The sequence below is a fragment of the Hakea prostrata genome, chromosome 10 (assembly GCF_041222555.1).
Source record: "Hakea prostrata isolate BN-2017 chromosome 10, UWA_Hpros_2, whole genome shotgun sequence".
Taxonomy (NCBI): Eukaryota; Viridiplantae; Streptophyta; class Magnoliopsida; order Proteales; family Proteaceae; genus Hakea; species Hakea prostrata.
The window spans coordinates 45726358-45745371 of record NC_142609.1 but is presented as its reverse complement, the minus strand read 5'-3'; the positions used below and the strand labels follow the sequence as shown (position 1 = coordinate 45745371).

The 19014-nt window shown below is 34.6% G+C and overlaps 2 protein-coding genes across 2 annotated transcripts; one reads left to right on the top strand and one right to left on the bottom strand.

Moving 5' to 3' along the window:
- The first annotated feature begins 7283 nt into the window (after window positions 1-7283).
- On the top strand, window positions 7284-18140 carry LOC149003407 (vicilin-like antimicrobial peptides 2-3). The gene is made up of 9 exons (XM_089138826.1): window positions 7284-7451; window positions 8740-9299; window positions 9389-9783; window positions 9826-10057; window positions 12840-12859; window positions 16579-16818; window positions 16904-17160; window positions 17240-17819; window positions 17899-18140. The coding sequence occupies exons 1-9, from the start codon at window positions 7284-7286 to the stop codon at window positions 18138-18140; spliced, it is 2694 nt and encodes an 897-aa protein (XP_088994952.1).
- Window positions 14053-15870, bottom strand: LOC149003408 (vicilin Cor a 11.0101-like). The gene is made up of 5 exons (XM_089136992.1): window positions 15387-15870; window positions 15131-15306; window positions 14938-15021; window positions 14587-14847; window positions 14053-14496 (listed from the first exon to the last, which is right to left on the bottom strand). The coding sequence occupies exons 1-5, from the start codon at window positions 15868-15870 to the stop codon at window positions 14053-14055; spliced, it is 1449 nt and encodes a 482-aa protein (XP_088993118.1).
- Window positions 18141-19014: the final 874 nt, after the last annotated feature.

Genomic DNA, 19014 nt, shown 5'->3' with positions numbered 1-19014 from the left:
GGCCCATTAGCAAAATAACGGTTTCGATTTGGTGCGGTTTGGGTTCGGGCTAATTAACGGTTTGGGCTAACGGTTTAGATTCGGGTTAACTAAACCGTTTATGGTGTGTAAGAAAAAGAACAAGAAGAAACAATTTAGCATCCTACAACAAAAGCGAAAATTATATGGAAAGCAAAGTTGTAATTGTTCATTTCATTAAAAAAAACCCATTCATTCTATGGAAATCAAGAACCTAGATATTAAATAGTAAAACTATTATTTGATCTTTGAATTCATGCTTAATTTTTTTTAATTGTCTATACCAACTACCTAATGGTAATATAATGATTTAAATACTATTTAATGTAAATGTTGATGCAAAATTTGGTCTCCTCTGATCAAGGGTTGACGGTTCAATTTAGGGTTGGTGCGTTTGGCTCCACAACCGAACAAGTTAGTTCAAACGAACAAAGGAAGCCAGCTCAATCTCTCAAAGTATTCAATAACTCAAGAGTGCATACCTGATAATGATGAGTATGTGAGTATTTATAGATCTTAGGAGAGGTTACCTTAACTATGTAGTAATGGAGTTCGAATAGAACTCTGTCATTGTTGATAGCTTCCTGAAGAGAGGAATCTTATCCGCCAAGAGAGTATTACTTGGATTGTAGTTGTAGAGTCCGATCTGGATTCTAAGACTAACCCGACTTGATCGCAATCCTTATCCCTATCTTTAGGAGGTTGGATGTGATTCAAATTGTATACCTTGTTTAGTGCCTCGTTTTATCATGAGGTTTGCCAATGGAGGAGTAGTAGGATGGTCTATTATAAAATATCCATAACAGTAAAATTACAAAACGGGTTATAACTGGTTACGGTTCAGCTTAGGATTGGTGCGAGCTCTACAACCCTCAGCCTAATTACGGCCCATTAAGGTTCGATTCGGACTATAAATTGATAGTCCTAATTAATATTAGGAGATAACCTAGGGGTGGAATTTGAAAATTCCCTTTCGAACTTACTCATCATGATGGTATACAAGTGTCAACATGACGACAATTGTGTAAATAATTACGTAGCACGTATGGAGTAGATGATCTGGAATAACAATCTGGGAATAAGAACGCAATGGTTTTGAAAGTTCCTTGGTCAAGGCTGGTAATACATCATACTTTTTACAACTTGGTGGGTACACCCAACTCAATGACTCATAGTAACAATAATTATATACATACATGGTATATATACAAAGGTTTTCGTTAATAAAATATTGTTCGATGGTTTTGGATTTTTTTATCTACTCAACGTTTGACATCTTAAGTTTCATCAAGTGCACCGTCAGATGAGAAACATTTATGCATGACATTCTAATATCAGGGTTAGCATTTTTCCAATTCTTTTATGGTGCGTTTGTTTGCAAAGGTGGGGTGGGAAAAAAAGGAGAGAAAAAAAAAATGTGGGTCCCATGTGTAGTGAGGTGAGGGAAAATAAAAGGAAAGGGTTTTATGGAAAAGTGATAGTAGTGGGTTCCCATTTTTACTTTTTCCAACTTTCTCAAAGTCCCACCAAATATGTGGGTTTTAAAATGACTTGGGGTGGGAAAATTGGACTGCCACATCACCAAACAAGTTCTCTTGTCTCTTCTTTTTCACCCCAAGCAACCAAACAATCTAGCATTTTGGGATTTAAGGGAAAAATATAAAATCTACACATTTTCAAGAATTTTCCCACCCCACCTTTATTCCAGCAAACAAACGCAACCTTAAGGTTTATTCTGTCATCCTTCTAATGTATTCTCTCTCCTCTCTTGCCTTCTCTCTCTTAGGCTCGGGCACCATCAGCTTCACTATCACCACTTGCTATCTCATATCGCCTTTTAGCCCTTTGAAATATATATATTTTTTTGGTAAGCCTTTGAAGTATCTTTTAAATCTTCGTGAATATATTTTCTTTATTTAAAGAATGACTTATAATTGTTTTTCAAACGTGTACCTCTAAAATTTTGTTGACTTCTAATAATGGAAATTGGAATCCTGTAGTCTAGTTCTGGTTTCCATTTATGTAACTTGTAGAATAGAAAAATGGGGTGCAAGTCTCTCTCATGCACTAATCAAGAAAGAGTTCGGATCAGCGATCCCGATGTTTGTGCTCTTCGACGCTTCCTGACCACAAAAATCAGTGGGTCCTACGGTGAAAAATACATTTTAGGAAAAAATAAAAAAAATTAAAAAATTTCACCAGTAAGACCCACTAGTTTTTGTGGTCAAGAAGCCATGGGGAGCACTCTGACAGGGAGAAGATCCGGATTCATCAAGAAAAAGAGCAACTGCGATGAAAGTCTCTTTCACTATATTAAAATACCAATTATTTTTCCTTGAAAAGAAAGACACCATTTTTACAAGCCCATCAGATTTTTTTTTTTTTTTGGGTAAAAGTTGTTCTTGTATTAAGCACTGAAGAGAGGGATTGGTGACTTCCACAGTCTCTCTCTCACAGCAATCTCCCATACCGTATAGATTGATGTCACCAAGAATTCACTTCAATCCCTTCAAGATTATTGTTTTCCAGTGAAATTGGTTGGCTTTTTCTTATGTGATTTTTGCGTTTTTGGGGGAAAAGGGGGAAAAGAACATAGAGCAGTGCCATTTTACAAGCCCAAACTCAGTACTTTTTTTCATATGAAAGGAAAAGAAACAAAACTATCAAAAGCTCTTCTTACTTATTCCATGCATATCCTCGTTGGTTTGACAGATTCTCGACAACTCATGTCACATCTTATCCAGCTGGATTCGGACTTACCTGAATACCCGTAAGGATGATAACACTATAGAATCTAACTTCAAAGTAAGTTGATGACAACTCCCTAATGCAAAGGTTTTAGAAGTTCCTTGATCAAGGTGATACAACCTTTATTATTATTATTGGACCCCTAAGGTTATTATTATTATTATTATTATTATTATTAATTATTATATTATTATTATTATTATTATTATTATTATTATTATTAATTATTATTATTATTATTATTAATTATTATTATTATTATTATTATTATTATTATTATTATTATTATTATTATTATTATTATTATTATTATTATTATTATTATTATTATTATTATTATTATTATTATTATTATTATTATTATTATTATTATTATTATTATTATTATTATTATTATTATTATTAATTATTATTATTATTATTATTATTATTATTATTATTATTATTATTATTATTATTATTATTATTATTATTATTATTATTATTATTATTATTATTATTATTATTATTATTATTATTATTATTATTATTATTATTATTATTATTATTATTAATTATTATTATTATTATTATTATTATTATTATTATTATTATTATATTATTATTATTATTATTATTATTATTAATTATTATTATTATTATTATTATTATTAAATTATTAAATATTATTATTATTATTATTATTATTATTATTATTATTATTATAATTATTATTATTATTATTATTATTATTATTATTATTATTATTATTATTATTATTATTATTATTATTATTATTATTATTATTATTATTATTATTATTATTATTATTATTATTATTATTATTATTATTATTATTATTATTATTATTATTATTATTATTATTATTATTATTATTATTATTATTATTATTATTATTATTATTATTATTATTATTATTATTATTATTATTATTATTATTATTATTATTATTATTATTATTATTATTATTATTATTATTATTATTATTATTATTATTATTATTATTATTATTATTATTATTATTATTATTATTATTATTATTATTATTATTATTATTATTATTATTATTATTATTATTATTATTATTATTATTATTATTATTATTATTATTATTATTATTATTAATTATTATTATTATTATTATTATTATTATTATTATTATTATTATTATTATTATTATTATTATTATTAATTATTATTATTATTATTATTATTATTATTATTATTATTATTATTATTATTATTATTATTATTATTATTATTATTATTATTATTATTATTATTATTATTATTATTATTATTATTATTATTATTATTATTATTATTATTATTATTATTATTATTATTATTATTATTATTATTATTATTATTATTATTATTATTATTATTATTATTATTATTATTATTATTATTATTATTATTATTATTATTATTATTATTATTATTATTATTATTATTATTATTATTATTATTATTATTATTATTATTATTATTATTATTATTATTATTATTATTATTATTATTATTATTATTATTATTATTATTATTATTATTATTATTATTATTATTATTATTATTATTATTATTATTATTATTATTATTATTATTATTATTATTATTATTATTATTATTATTATTATTATTATTATTATTATTATTATTATTATTATTATTATTATTATTATTATTATTATTATTATTATTATTATTATTATTATTATTATTATTATTATTATTATTAATATTATTATTATTATTATTATTATTATTATTATTATTATTATTATTATTATTATTATTATTATTATTATTATTATTATTATTATTATTATTATTATTATTATTATTATTATTATTATTATTATTATTATTATTATTATTATTATTATTATTATTATTATTATTATTATTATTATTATTATTATTATTATTATTATTTATTATTATTATTATTATTATTATTATTATTATTATTATTATTATTATTATTATTATTATTATTATTATTATTATTATTATTATTATTATTATTATTATTATTATTATTATTATTATTATTATTATTATTATTATTATTAATCAATACAACCCTTATTTAGCATACGCATAACACATAGTAACAATATTTTTACACATAAATGATCTATAAAATTTCCATAAAAAAATGTTCTACACACGGCGATATATCGCCGTGTTGCTAGGGGGCGACACGAAACCCCCAACGACACAACTTATTCTTTTATCAGCGATATATCGCCAACGGTTGACTTTTTTCGAGGACCTTTGATACTGTAATGGGTGTTGGGTACTCAAGAAGATTGCCATTATCAGAGATGACCTTGGCCGTAGATGGATCGGCATGATTAGCACTAGATTCTGAGGAGAAATACGAACCCATCTCCAAAGTAACCGTTGTGATTCGAGAAACGTTGATTGAGGAGAAACACGGACTTCAAAGAAGCAAGGATTCTGTTGATGCACAGCAGAAATGGAAGCAGGGAATAATAGAGAGAGGCGGAGATTGAAGAATTGAGTTGGTTGTGCAGCTGCGAAGGGGGTTTTAAAGGGTTGTGGTGAGGTTGGAAGTTGGAACTTGAAAGAACAAGAAGAACTTCACACAGGTGTAGGGTAGCGTAATTGAATCCGTCATTAATGAGATTTGATAATTCTATTTTCGGGCTTTCTTCTTTAACGATGGAGAGAAGGAACACCTGAGGAGAGAGAAAGAACAAGTGAGTAGACAAAGTCACCCGACATGTTGAACTATATTGCCGTGTCGGCTGTGTCATCAGGCACTAACACGGCGACACAGATCGACATATCGGACCTTGGTTCTACAACGATTATTTGATCTAATTAAATGTTAATTGATAAAAAAAATAGATTCACACCCTCTATATTTAACCTTGCAATTCCTTTCCAGCACCACTAAAATTGCGATACGTGAGTCATAATAAAGTAACTAATGATCACGATTTGAAAAAATTATCGCTTCTATAATTTCTTCCTTGTCTAGTGAAGAGTGTATGTAGTCAGTAGTAATAAAGTATCAATGATCACAATTTGAAAAAAATCTGTTTCTCTTTAATTAGTGAAGCCGTAAAAGTTAAAAAAACTGACAAACAACATTGAAGAGAGATAAATAGTAAAAAAATTACAGGATATATTACATGCCAAAGCCATTCATCCTTCCAATATCCCTTTTTTGGTCTCTATTATAAATTGTGAATTTGTAAAAGTAATTTATTTCAATATTAGATTAACATCTCTATTTGAACGGGTTAAAAAAAAAAACATGGGTTAAGTTGTTGAGTATGATTCATGCTTCACATTATGTTGCCGATAGACATAAATATCCCGCCTTCATTGCCTTTAAAGTGTCCATGTTTCTGTAGTCCTTAAAATCTCTATATATTTTGGGTTTGGACCTATAAACAACTATGACTTTTTTTTTTTTTTTTAATAAACAGTTATGATTTAAGATTTTTAAGTACATACATACTCTCTTGTAACAGAACATTACAAGTTGTTGTTTTCGAATGATCGAGACTCTGAACTCTACGACATGATATCCCTTGAAGTTGAAATCACATAAACAAGTAAGAGCCGGTTTGGTTTGGTTGCTTACTGAGTTTGAGGTTGTGAAGGAGAAAATATACATATATAAAAAGAAGGGAACCGAGGGTAGAGAGGAGGGAGTGAGGACAGTGGAAAGAGGAGATAATATCATGACGCACACATGGAAATTACTGAGCTGCGTTCCATTTTTAAAGCGACCGTAGATTTATGACGCGTGTCCTAATATAGATATGATATGGGCATCATCTACTTGTGCATCTTTGAACTCCAAACAACACTGCTACTTTAACATTTGCTTTTTGTTTTTGTTCTCATAACGACTTTAACATTTGTCACATCCATTATCGCTTATGTTCCCCCAAAGTCAAGGAGATATTTCTTAAGATATTTTCCTTAAAGAAACATTAGGTTGAAATATCCAGAATTTACAATTATTATCGATCGTGGATCTAAGTATGCTAACTTTATTCTTAGTGATTACTAGACTCTAAATTACCACAAAAACAAGTAATAGCTTTCCAAATATATAGTTATGGCAAATGTAAGTTAATAAACATATAACTATATAGTTTTGGATGTTTCATAAACGTGGATGCTATTGAATAGAAAACTCTATTTTAAAAACTTTTGGTAGAAAAAATGAAAGAAAAAAAAAGAAGAAAAAAGAATATCAAGCTTAGTAGAACTAGTCTACTAAAACATTTCCAAAACTATATCTTAGTAGACACTAACAGGTCGTACACGGGCTTTTCCCTCTAGCCCAAACACAGCCTATTAAGATTCGGCATGGGCAAATTCAAACTATAACGGGATGGTTCAATTTAGATTGCAAATTGACACCCCTAATATGATCCTAGGCGACAATAAAATCATGTCAAAAGTGTTGCCAACAGCAAGAGTAAGACCCAAGACAACAGCAACAATGTCGAAGATGTTGCATGGAGAGATTTGGACAGATAAGTTATGAAGAGGATGAAGATTACCAGCATGATACTTGGAGGATGAGATTATCAGCGTCATGTCAAAGACCCTATTCATATATAGGGGATGGAGGTATTACATATGCCGTCGGCAAGGGTGAACTTACAACTTCTTCACTAAAAAGTGTTAGTCTTACCATCAAACAACCTTGCATTTATGGCTTAATCAATGCATTGCTCTATCCATGTTTCTCTCTCTCTCTCTCTCTCTCTCTCTCTCTCTCTCTCTATATATATATATATATATATATATATATATATATATATATATATATATATATATTATATTATATATAACAACAAAATCACTTAGAATATGTTTGATTGCAAAGGGAGTGAGAAAAGGAAGTGAAGTGAAAGGAATTCTTTTTCCTTTTATGTTGTTTAGTTGCCTCAAGTAACATTAGTATAAATTTTTAGTTGCCCTAAATAACATTATTGTAGGTGCCACGATTATAGTATTCTATGATATAAGATTTTTTTGCATAGCATATTCAACTGAAAATATCACATATCTTGTTAATAGACTCAAAATTTTGTGTGCTCGATGATTGTTAACATGCAAGTTCATATTAGAAGTCAGTACTAATAGTCTATATTTTTAGAGATAGTTGTGGAAATTATATAGATTAATTAGCCTATTTCACCTATTTATTGTTTAGGAGTTGTTTTCTTTACCTCTCCATGATTTTGATATTTCATGTTATACAAGTATTTAAATAATATTTTCATACATATATATTTATCATGTCAAACTCATAAAGGATATTTATCAAAACATTGGCAACAAGTAGAAGAGAAGGATCGAAGGCAATCAAAGAGCTACTTGCTAGGAGGTTGCTCTTCACCTTGCGCCCTAAATTGAACTTAATTGTTTTCGTTTGAATAAATTTATTATTATTATTTTTTTGGATAAAGGTAGAATAAATTTAACATAATCTGTGCTTAAGTAGTTTTGATAATTAGTTTTGTCGTATTTTGTTCAAGACCTCAAAGTTGAATAATAATAATTTTATTCTCTTCATTATTGCATAATTTGAATCTCAAAATGAATGCAAAAATTTAGAAAATATTTTATTTTTTTCTTTTAGTTCAGGTCCAAACAGAATTATTCACAATGGAAGAAAAATTGTGAATTATTAATTTGGAGAATCAAAATACACCTTCTCCAGAGTCTTGTTCCCACAATTTATGCTATTTGACTGAGGGATTCTTCAGGATGAGGCAACGTGGTCGTGTGAGATTGAATTCCGACACCAAGAGTCCTACATGTAATATTTGCCACACATTTACGTTGGATATAGGAACCATAAGCACATTGAGTACTAGCTCACCATTATAAATAGAGCCAAATCCCCAACCGTAATCTTCACTCAGTGATTGATACATTATTTGTTATGAACATGGATTTCAGAGCAACAAAGTTATGTTCTCTTCTTTTACTCCTCTCCCTCTTCCTTCTGTTTGCTACTTTCTCTCTGCTGAAATTGAAATTAAGGGAGAAGACCGACGTGGCCCAAGGAGAGAATCTCAACAATGCCAACGTCGTTGCCAGCAGCAAGAACAAAATCCTCATCAGCAACAGCATTGCCAGCATCGATGCGAAGAGCAAGGGCGCTATGAAGAACTTGACAATCCGCGTGATTCACGAAGAGAATATCGACAATGTGAGAGGCGCTGTGAGCAACAAGAACGAAACCCACGCCAAATGGAACAGTGCCTAACACGTTGCGAGATAAGATCTGAGGGCCAGGGATGGGATGAGGGCCATGAGCTAAAAAATAACCAGCAATATCAACGAAGGCAATGCCAAAGGCGATGCCAGCAACATGAGAGAGACCCAAGACAGCAACAACAATGCCAAAGACATTGTGAGGAGAGATCTGATGAGAGGGGATTGGATGAAGATGAAGATAACAACCATAATCCACATAGACAGTACCAACAAAGTGCCAGAGGCGATGCCAGCAACAGGTGAGAGACCCAACACAACAACAACAATGCCAAAGACATTGTGAGGAGAGATTCGAGGAGGATGAAGATAATCAACACAATTATCATAGACGACACCAGCAATGCCAAAGGCGATGCCAACAACAGGAGCAAGACACAAGGCAACAACAACAATGCCAAAGACGCTGTGAGGAGAGGTCTCAGGAGAGTGGTTGGGATGAGGATGAAGATAACAACCACAATCCTCGTAGACAATACCAGCAATGCCAAAGACAATGCCAGCAGCAGGAAAGAGAACCTAGGCAGCAACAACATTGCCAAAGACGTTGCAAGGAAAGATCTGAGGAGAGTGGCCAGGATGAGGATAAAAATAACCAACATAATCCTCATAGACAACACCAACAATGCCAGAGGCGATGCCAACAACAAGAGAGAGACCCAAGGTTGCAACAACAATGTCAAAGACAATGTGAGGAGTTATCTGAGGATAATCAACAGAATCATCGTACACAACAACAACAATGCCATATGCGATGCCATCAACAAGAGAGAGACCCAAGGCAGCAACAACAATGCCATAGACACTGCGAAGATAGATCCGAAGAAAGGGGTTGGGATAAAAATGAAGATAGCCAACACGATCCTCGTAAACAACACCATCAATGCGAGAAACGTTGCCAACAACAGCAGAGAGACCCAATGCAACAACAACAATGTAGCAGACGTTGTGAGGAGAGATCTGAAGAGCATAGTCAACACGATGAAAATAACCAACGTCAGCGAGAGCCCTCACAGAGAACACCAACAATGTGAGAGACGTTGCCAACGACAACAGAGAGACCCACGTGAACAACAACAATGCCGACGGAGTTGTGAGGAGAGACATGAAAAGCAGCTAAATCAAGGACAACATGATAAAGTAGAGAAAGCTATGAAAGCAAGTAGCAAATGATGAGATAGAGGACACTACGACACAAGCTGCAAGTGATCCATCAAGCATATGAGTAGGTAATAAATAAAGAGTGATGAGATAATTAAGAGGACGCAAACTATGCAAGTTGCAGGTGATCCATCAAGCTCATGAGTACGTATGTAATAAATAAAGAAGACAACCTACCTATAGATCTTCATTTTTGATGAAATAAACAACTTGCTTAGTTTTAGCGTTGTGTTGTGCCTTCCTCTTTCTGTTTCTCTTTGTTTCCAACTACATGAATTGCACAAATGCACCCTACAAACCCACTAAGAAAAATCTCAAGTTGCTCTGGCAACTAAGGCGAACAACCTCTTCGTCGGAGACTGTTCCAGAATTCCTCAGTCGAACACCTCTGTACACAGGGTGTCTCGGCTCCCTAAACTTCTTCCTACCTGCACGTTTTTTGGGTCGATCTGAAGCTAATAGAACCTCTTCGTCGGAAACTGTACTGCAGCTGCCGCCGCCAGACAATTCGAATGATCGAGACTCTGAACTCCACGACATGATATCCATTGAAGTTGAAATCACAGAAAAAAGTAAGAGCTGGTTTGGTTTGGTTGCTTACTGAGTTTGAGGTTGTGAAGGAGAAAATATATATATATATAGAGAAAGAGAGAGGAAGCCGAGGATAGAGAGAGAGAGAGTGAGGACAGTGGAAAGAGTAGATAATATCATGACGCGCACACGGAAATTACTGAGCTGCGTTCCATTTCTAAAGCGACAGCTGTTTCGTTGCCCAGGTTAAGTAGTCTAGATTTATGACGCGTGTAATAATGTTAGATTTATGACGCGTGTAATAATGTTAGATTTACGGCGGCATCGTCGAACTCTAGACAGCACCACTACTTTAACATTTGCTTTTTGTTTTTGTTCTCGTAACGACTTTAACATTTGTCACATCAATGATCGCTTCTGCTCCCCAAAGTCAAGAAGATATTTTTATTAAATTCTAACTAGGCTTCGTTTGTTTGTAAAGTTTGAATTAAAAAAAAATGGGTAAAAAAGAATATCTAGATTCATAAAGTGGGGGGAGAAAAATAGGAAATGAAAATGAGTGAATTTTTGTAAAAAATTATTAAATGTAAATCATATTTTTTAATTTTTCACACTTTTTCCACAAAATATGTAATATTTTTAGATTTTGAAAAGATATGAGATAGGAAAATTAATATGCCACCTCACCTAGACAAAGCTTTCCTCTTTTGGAATTTAATGAAAAATTTTGTTTTTTTCAAACAAAATTTCACTCGACCTTTATTCCAGCAAACAAACGCAATCTAAAGAAAATTAGATAGGGATCTTCAGAATTTACAATTAATTACATTTATTATCCCTAAAAAAATTAATTACGAATTATTCTATACTGTTAAGTAGTAAAGCTAAATGATGATACTAGGCAAACCAGCATCATTGTAATCTTAAGTTGCACTAGATTTCTTCATCCTTGTTAGAACCTATTAGCTCATTTATCTCTTCACAGCTTCGTTGACACTGTTGTCGTTTTGGGTCTCGCTCTTGTGGTTGGCAGAGTCTTCGGCATTGTTTCTGAAATCCGGATCATCACTCCCGATGAGGAGCACAGAGTGCTCCCGACGATTTTTCCACCACAAAAACGGTGGGCCCCACACTAAAAAATATTTAAAAAAATAAACACTCCCATCACCACCCCTGGCCCCTCTGTTTTTTGTGGTGGTAAGCCGTCGGGGTCGCTGATCCAAATTCTTGTTGTTGTTGTCGCATTTCTCCAGAATTTTGTTGACTTCTAGTAATCCTGTTGTTCAGTACTAGTTTCCATTTATGTAAGTTGTAGAATAAAAGAATGGGGTACAAGTCTCACTCATGCACTAATCAAGAAGAAGAGAGCAACTGCGATGAAAGTCTCTTTCACTATATTAAAATACCAATTATTTTTCATTGAAAAGAAGACAATGTTTACAAGCCCATCAGATTTTTTTTTTTTTTTTTTTTTTTTGGGTAGAAGGAGTTTTTGTATTAAGCACTGAAGAGAGGGATTGGTGACTTCCACAGTCTCTCTCTCACATCAATCTAACATCAATCTCCCATACCATATAGATTGATGTCACCCAGAATTCACTTCAATCCCTTCAAGATTATTGTTTTCGAGTGAAATTGGTTGGCCTTTTCTTATGTGATTTTTAAGTTGTATGCATGAAAAAAAGATTTAAAAAAAAATAAGCATAGAGCAGTGCACTGAAATAAGCCACAAATCCAACTTTATTTCATCAGGAAAAGGAAAAGAAAACAGAGCTATTAAAAGCTCCCTTGATTTGATAAATCGTCTATAACTCACGTTACATCTTACCCAACTGGATGCAGACTCACCTAAATAACCATAAGGGTGATAACACTATAAAATCTAGGTTCAAAGTAAGTTAGTGACAAAAGCTCCTTGATCAAGGTAATACAACCCCCTTTCTTTCTTCACTTTTTTTTTAATCAATACAATCCTTATTTAGGATACACATAACACATAGTAACAATATTTTTACACGATCAATAGTTTCGGCTCCTCTCTCCGTCAGTGCCAGATCTGGTCACCGCCCACACCGCCCGTGCCATCTGAGGCGGGGAGGCTCGCCTGGTAGTCTCTCCGACTCCCCTGCTCCATTCCGCTTCTACCTCTCCCCTCACTGCTTCCCTCTTTCCCTTCTTTCTGTGTTTCCTCCTCTGCCTCTTGCCTCCTCTGCTTCTCTGTGTTTCCTCCTCTTTCTCTCTCTCTCTGTGTTTCCTCCTCTGCCTCCAGCCTCTTCTGTCTCTCTGTGTTTCTCCTCTTTCTCTCTCTGTGTTTCCTTTTCTGCCTCCCGCCTCCTCTACCTCTCGCCTCCTCTTTCTCTCTCTCTCTGTGTTCCGCCTCTGACTATAAGAGTTTTGTGTCTGCCCTTGAGGCGTGTTGTTTATCCCCCTATGTGGGTACGTGCTGGTGTTTTTTTGGTGCTTTTGTTCTAGGGGTTTTGTGGACGTGATCCATTTTGGGCTTGACCCAACCCTTACCCTGGCTGACCTTGTCTATTGCATGTAAGACAGTTTGGTCTTTTGCCGCTCCTTGATTCGGTTCGAACCTTGTGTACTCATGCAATTGTGTTTGTACTTTTTTAGTTCTCTAAATGAAGTGTTATTTACCAAAAAAAAAATTACACATAAATGGTCTATATAATTTCCATTAATTGATGAAAAAAATTAGATTCACATCCTCTATAATTAACCTTGCAATTCCTTTCTTTTTTTTCTTTTTTTTTTCTGGTAAATACTTGCAATTCCTTTGTTGCACCACTAAAATTGTGATACGTAAGTGATAATAAAGTAACTAACGATCACGATTTGAAAAAAAAATTATCCCTTCTATAATTTCTTCCTTGGTCTTCTCGTTAGTGAAGAGTGTATGCAGTAATAAAGTATCTAATGATCACAATTTGAAGAAAAAAATGATCACTTCATAATTTCTTCTCTGTTTTCTCTTTTAAGTGAAGACGTGAAAGTTCAAAAAACTGACAAAGAACATTGAAGAGAGAGGTAAATAGCAAACAAAATTACAGGATTAATGATTACATCCCAAAGCCATTCATCCTTCCAATATTCCTTTTTAGGTCCCTATTATAAATGGCGAATTTGTAAAAATAATTAAAAAAAAAAAAAAAGAAAGTTAAGCCAACTGCTTAGACGAGAAGCACTGAACTCTCTAATTAAAACTTCCTGCGTTAGGTGCAGAGGTCATACATATCTCACAGAAACTTCAAGGTACATCATTGCATTGCTTGATCAGTGGCCTTCACTTCCTGATCAAGCATGATGATCTCTACCATGGCGATAGTGGGGTCCAGGGAAGAAGTAAGACTCTCTTCGACTATTGAAGACCTCATCTACCTCTTTCTCTGGCATTCCAAAAGACAACTCCTTAGCTTCCTTATCAAATTGCTGTATCAAGTTTCCCTTCCCTGCAAGTGGTACTCTCTGGTTATTCTCAGAGTAGATCTCAAAGGAAACAATCTGGAGATCCTCATCACTCGATGCTTCCACCACCACAGGGTGACCTGCAAGTGTAACAAAAACCCTACCAGGGGAAAGGAGACCCCTAACTCTGTGATAACGGGGCTCACTCTCACCTTCCTTCCTCTTCCTGCGGTGCTGCTGGTGTGGACAAACTATCTCAAAACGCCCTTTTCCTTGCTGTACCAGTGATACCATCACTGCCCTGGTGTTGAAACACATTCCTCCCATTGCTCTCTATAAGCACAACAACAACCACACTAAAAAGATCAGTGTTGTTCGTTCATTAAAAGCTAGAACAGAGGAAAAATGGAAGAATCCACTTACACGAGAGACGTTGATGAAGGAAACCCCTACATCGAGCTCTGGCTCTGGCATGTAGTTGAACTCGTGGGGCTTGACCTCGTAGAGCTCTCCGTAAGCATTAGAAATGGAAGGCCTTTTGTCGAACAGGTTATAGGGTTTTTTGTCTCCTCCATCGGACGACGAGGCGTCTTTGCTCAGCTCCTTTATCTGCTGCTCTGAAACTCTCTGAAACACTCTCTTCGTCACTTCCTCGAAGAACCCCTCCAGTGTTTCTCGTGGCACCTTTAGTTTAAAAAGAAAAATTAAGCGAATTTAAATAAATATCACCGAAGAGCCATTCTTGAAAATCAGTTTTTAAGGCAAAATACAAACATTGAAAGCAGACGAGAGAATCTCAGTGTCGAATGCTCTGAAAAACGATTGTGGGTTTCTTTTTCCTCCTGGTCCAAAAAATGTCTACAACACAAAAACAAAAATTTCAAGCTAAGCACCAGATATAAAGCTTGAATAGAACTTTGATGAACTGTTGTAAATGATGAACAATGTCTTAGGTTCGTCGTACAACCTCAAAGTGACTTGGAACGGAGAAAGCATGAACGAAATCTATGATTTGGAGCTTGTCATGCTCGTGATGGTTGACCAAGTAAACAATAGTACCGGCTGACATCCTTAAGATATCTCCACGTTTTATATTGAATGTCTCTGTCTTATTATTTGTCACAATGGAGATCGTCCCAGAACCTACCAAATAAAATTATCAAAAACCTTGATTTTCCTGTTGATTAATTCAGGAAACTGAACAAAGGTTAGGTTAGACGTACCACTAAGGACGAAAGAGACACTCTCAGCATCCCAGTGGTTAGGCATGGAGAAGGTTTTACGGTTTAACTCCAAGATCGAAACCCTAAAATTGTCAATCCCTTTTAAGAGCTTCGACTTCCTGGAAAACCTTTCTAGGACATTAACAGCACCATGTTCTTCTTCGATGGTAGGTGTCCAGCTCTCGTGCTCAAACAAGTAAGGATTATCCGCATGTGTCTCTTCTTCTTCTTCTTCTTTTTCTTTCCAGTTACTATGTTGTTCATCATGTTGTCTCCTCTGTTTCTCCTTAATGTACTCTTCACATCTTTTCTCACATTCTCTCTTTTCTCTATCATCGAAACGTTTCTGATGTCTACATTGATGCTGGCAAGTCTTAAGCTCTGGATCTTCTTTTTCCACTGCTAGAATCAAGTTTACAGAAAGAAGGAAGAAGAAGCACAGAACTAACAAAAACTTTCCTTTCAAACACAATTTGAGCTCCATACTGAGAAAGTTTTCTCTCTTAAAATTACAGAGATGTCATGCCACCAACCATTCTTATAATACATAGCTTTGCATGCAAGTTGACGTGTGTTCGTCGACAAAAAATTGATTTAACATTTTCACGAGGTACGCATAGTTCACAAAACGACAAAAGTTGCCAGGCTGTAGGCTATTTTGCCAGGTGTCTGCTTCAGAACCAGAGTGGTAATTGCTGAGTCATCCCACTTCAGAGACGATCCACACTTTTGAGGGGTTGCCTTTGTGATGATCGCCAGCTAGCCTTAGAGATCTTGGCATTTTCTTGCCACGTGTACAACAGATGGGGCGACGTGGTCGTGTAACATAGAACATATCTGCTACGACATTTGTCGGCCGGCATGTCATTCGAGCTAGTCACTATATATGAAGAAATTTCTGCGCCTTGTTTACTCAGCTCAGCATCTTTGGTGAACATGGCGATCAACACGAAGTTATGTTTTCTTTTCTTCCTTCTCTTCTTCTTCATTCTCTCTACGCACTTGTCTAGGGCTGAAGGTGAAGTTGACAAAGAAGATAACCAGGACGACCAAGAGGCAAAGCTCGATCAATGTCTCAAACAGTGCCATTATGAGTCGGAGAGAGGTGGGAGTCAGCATGTGTGTATGAAACGATGCGAAAAGAGATACGGACAGCGATCTTGGTTGCACAGTCACAGACGACCCTCTCGAGGATATGAAGAGGAAGAAGAGCAGCAGCAAAAAGACATCCCTTACTACTTCGACGAACGAAGCTTTACTACAAAATTCAGAACCGAGGAAGGCCGTGTTTCGCTTCTGGAAAATTTCGCTCATAGATCAGATCTTCTGCGTGGGCTTGAAAACTATCGGTTGCAGATTCTTGAAGCTAACCCTAAGACTTTCGTTCTCCCTGTCCACTTGGATGCAGAAGCCGCTCTCTTTGTTCTTGATGGTAAATGAATTGGATTTCTTAAAGGCTTACAAAACTGTCCTATTTTTTTTGGGTGAACGATGAAATTTTGAAATTTGGTTCTCAGGGATAGGAGAAATCACCATGGTGCGACAACACAACAAGGAGAGCTACAACCTTGAACGTGGTGATGTGATAAGAATCCCATCAGGAACCACCTTCTACTTGGTCAACAAAGACAACAGCGCGAGGCTTCGCATCGCCAAGTTCTTGTATACCCATGCCACTCCAGGCCAATTCAAGGAATTCTTCCCTGCTGGAGGGCGAGACCCACAAACATATCTCAGAGTCTTCAGTAGAGATGTTATCCAGGCTGCCCTTAACGTAATCATTCTCTTTTTTTTCTTGATTTCTTGATTTTCATTCTGGTTGGATTCAGCACTGATTATGGTGTTCTTGACAGACCCGAACGGAGAAGCTCCATAGGGTGCTTACTCAGCAAAGAGAGGGAGTGATAATCAGGGCAACAGAAGACCAAATCAAGGAATTAACCAGGCGGTCATCAGATTCACGACCATGGGCTATAGGGAGAGGCATCGGCTACGAAACGAGGGCACCTTATAACATGTTCAACAGAAAGCCCTTGCACTCCAACAACCATGGCCAGGTCTACAAGGTCAGACCAGAGGACTACAGAGAGCTTCAGAACTTGGATTTATTGGTGTTTGCTGCCAATATCAGTAAGGGAGCCATGATGGGTCCTTACTTCAACACAAGATCCACGGTAGTAGTGATGGTGGATAGAGGGAATTTAGTTGCAGAGATGGCATGCCCACATCTATGGAGAGATCGAGAAAGGAGAGGAAGGTATCAGGAGGAAGAAGAGTTACAGTATGAAAAGGTTAGGGTACGTTTGTCTCCTGGAACAGTCCTTGTAGTTCCGGCAGGTCATCCTGTTGTCTTTGTTGCTATCGGAAATGAGGATGTAGAAGTTTTCGGATTTGGGATCAATGCTAGGGATAACCATGAGAACTTTCTTGCAGGTAAGTTTATATATCTTGATTGGTTTTGTTAGAGTTTTTCTGGAATCAGTTACTGATTGATTTGTTATGAAAATTGAAGGGAGAGAGTGGAACGTGTTGCGGCAGTTAGGTAGTCAGGCGTTGGAACTAGGGTTTCAAGCTCCAAGGAAGGAGGTCGAACTGTTGGTGAACAGCCAGGATGAGTCAGTCTTCTTCCCTGGACCAAGGCAGCAGCCGAGGGAGCTGGAGCGGGAGCGGGAGCAGGAGCAGGAGCAGGAGCCATCGATCGATTCCACCAAGCAACAAGCTCTTAACACCGTTCTGGACGTCGTTGGCGTCTGAAGTTTCTAAATGGTAGTGTTTATGCTAGTAGGTTATGGTTTGTGTATAAGAGATGAGCAGATAAGTAACCTAGCGATCCTACATGGCTTGATGAAATAAATTGACAGTGAAGTTTATGAATTAATTTCCATCATTTGTTCCCCTCTAGAAAGAATCTCTAATTAAGAGTGAGAGTGATTTTGCAAAGCTGAAGCTGGTCAAAATGTGAATATGATGAGTGAGTTCGAAACTGAATTTGTTTCCTTTATAACTACATGCAGGTAGAAACCATCTTGTTACTACTGATGAGTAACAGGAAACAGAAAAGTGCAAGTTCAATGACTCAATTCTTCTATAATACATGCAAGTTAGAAGAAAAAAATATTGTTAAAATTTGTGTGTAGAAGAGACGTTCCTGCTGCCCATTCTGGAGTCGATAGGGATATATACTTCTGTAATAGCAGTAGCAGCCGCTAAATTCAAAGCTGGTAGCACCAATAGATAAATAATCATCAATCTGATTCCGAGCATTCCAAATCAAGTAACGAGTTTCCGTAGTTATGTTAAAATCCATGCAGGCTTACGACACGAAAGTCCATTATGAGTTGGTTGTAAATGATTCTATTCTTCACTCGAGGTCCTGTCAATTGCAAATGATTTTAAATTTCAACTATACGGTGTGGATGGAGATATTAACCATTAAGGGTATGCTGCCAGTAAGAGGTCAAACTGCACAGGGACCATTTAATTAGAGCCATTTACATGTATAAATATTATTACTATGTTTTAAGTCTAGCACCACATTTGAATTCTTGAAGTTGAGTACTTTTCATTAGGATGGAATTGGTGATTATTAATGCTATCGTTTGAGTCCTACCGTTGGTCCTATATTGAA

Coding starts and splice junctions, on each gene's coding strand:
- LOC149003407 (XM_089138826.1), top strand. CDS start 7,284: ATGGAGAGATTTGGACAGATAAGTTATGAAGAGGATGAAGATTACCAG. Junction 10,058..12,839: donor GATGAAAATAACCAACGTCA/GCGAGAGCCCTC, acceptor GTGCCATCTGAG/GCGGGGAGGCTCGCCTGGTA. Junction 17,820..17,898: donor CCATGAGAACTTTCTTGCAG/GTAAGTTTATAT, acceptor TGAAAATTGAAG/GGAGAGAGTGGAACGTGTTG.
- LOC149003408 (XM_089136992.1), bottom strand. CDS start 15,870: ATGGAGCTCAAATTGTGTTTGAAAGGAAAGTTTTTGTTAGTTCTGTGC. Junction 15,022..15,130: donor CCGTTCCAAGTCACTTTGAG/GTTGTACGACGA, acceptor TTTGTGTTGTAG/ACATTTTTTGGACCAGGAGG. Junction 14,497..14,586: donor CCTTCATCAACGTCTCTCGT/GTAAGTGGATTC, acceptor TTGTGCTTATAG/AGAGCAATGGGAGGAATGTG.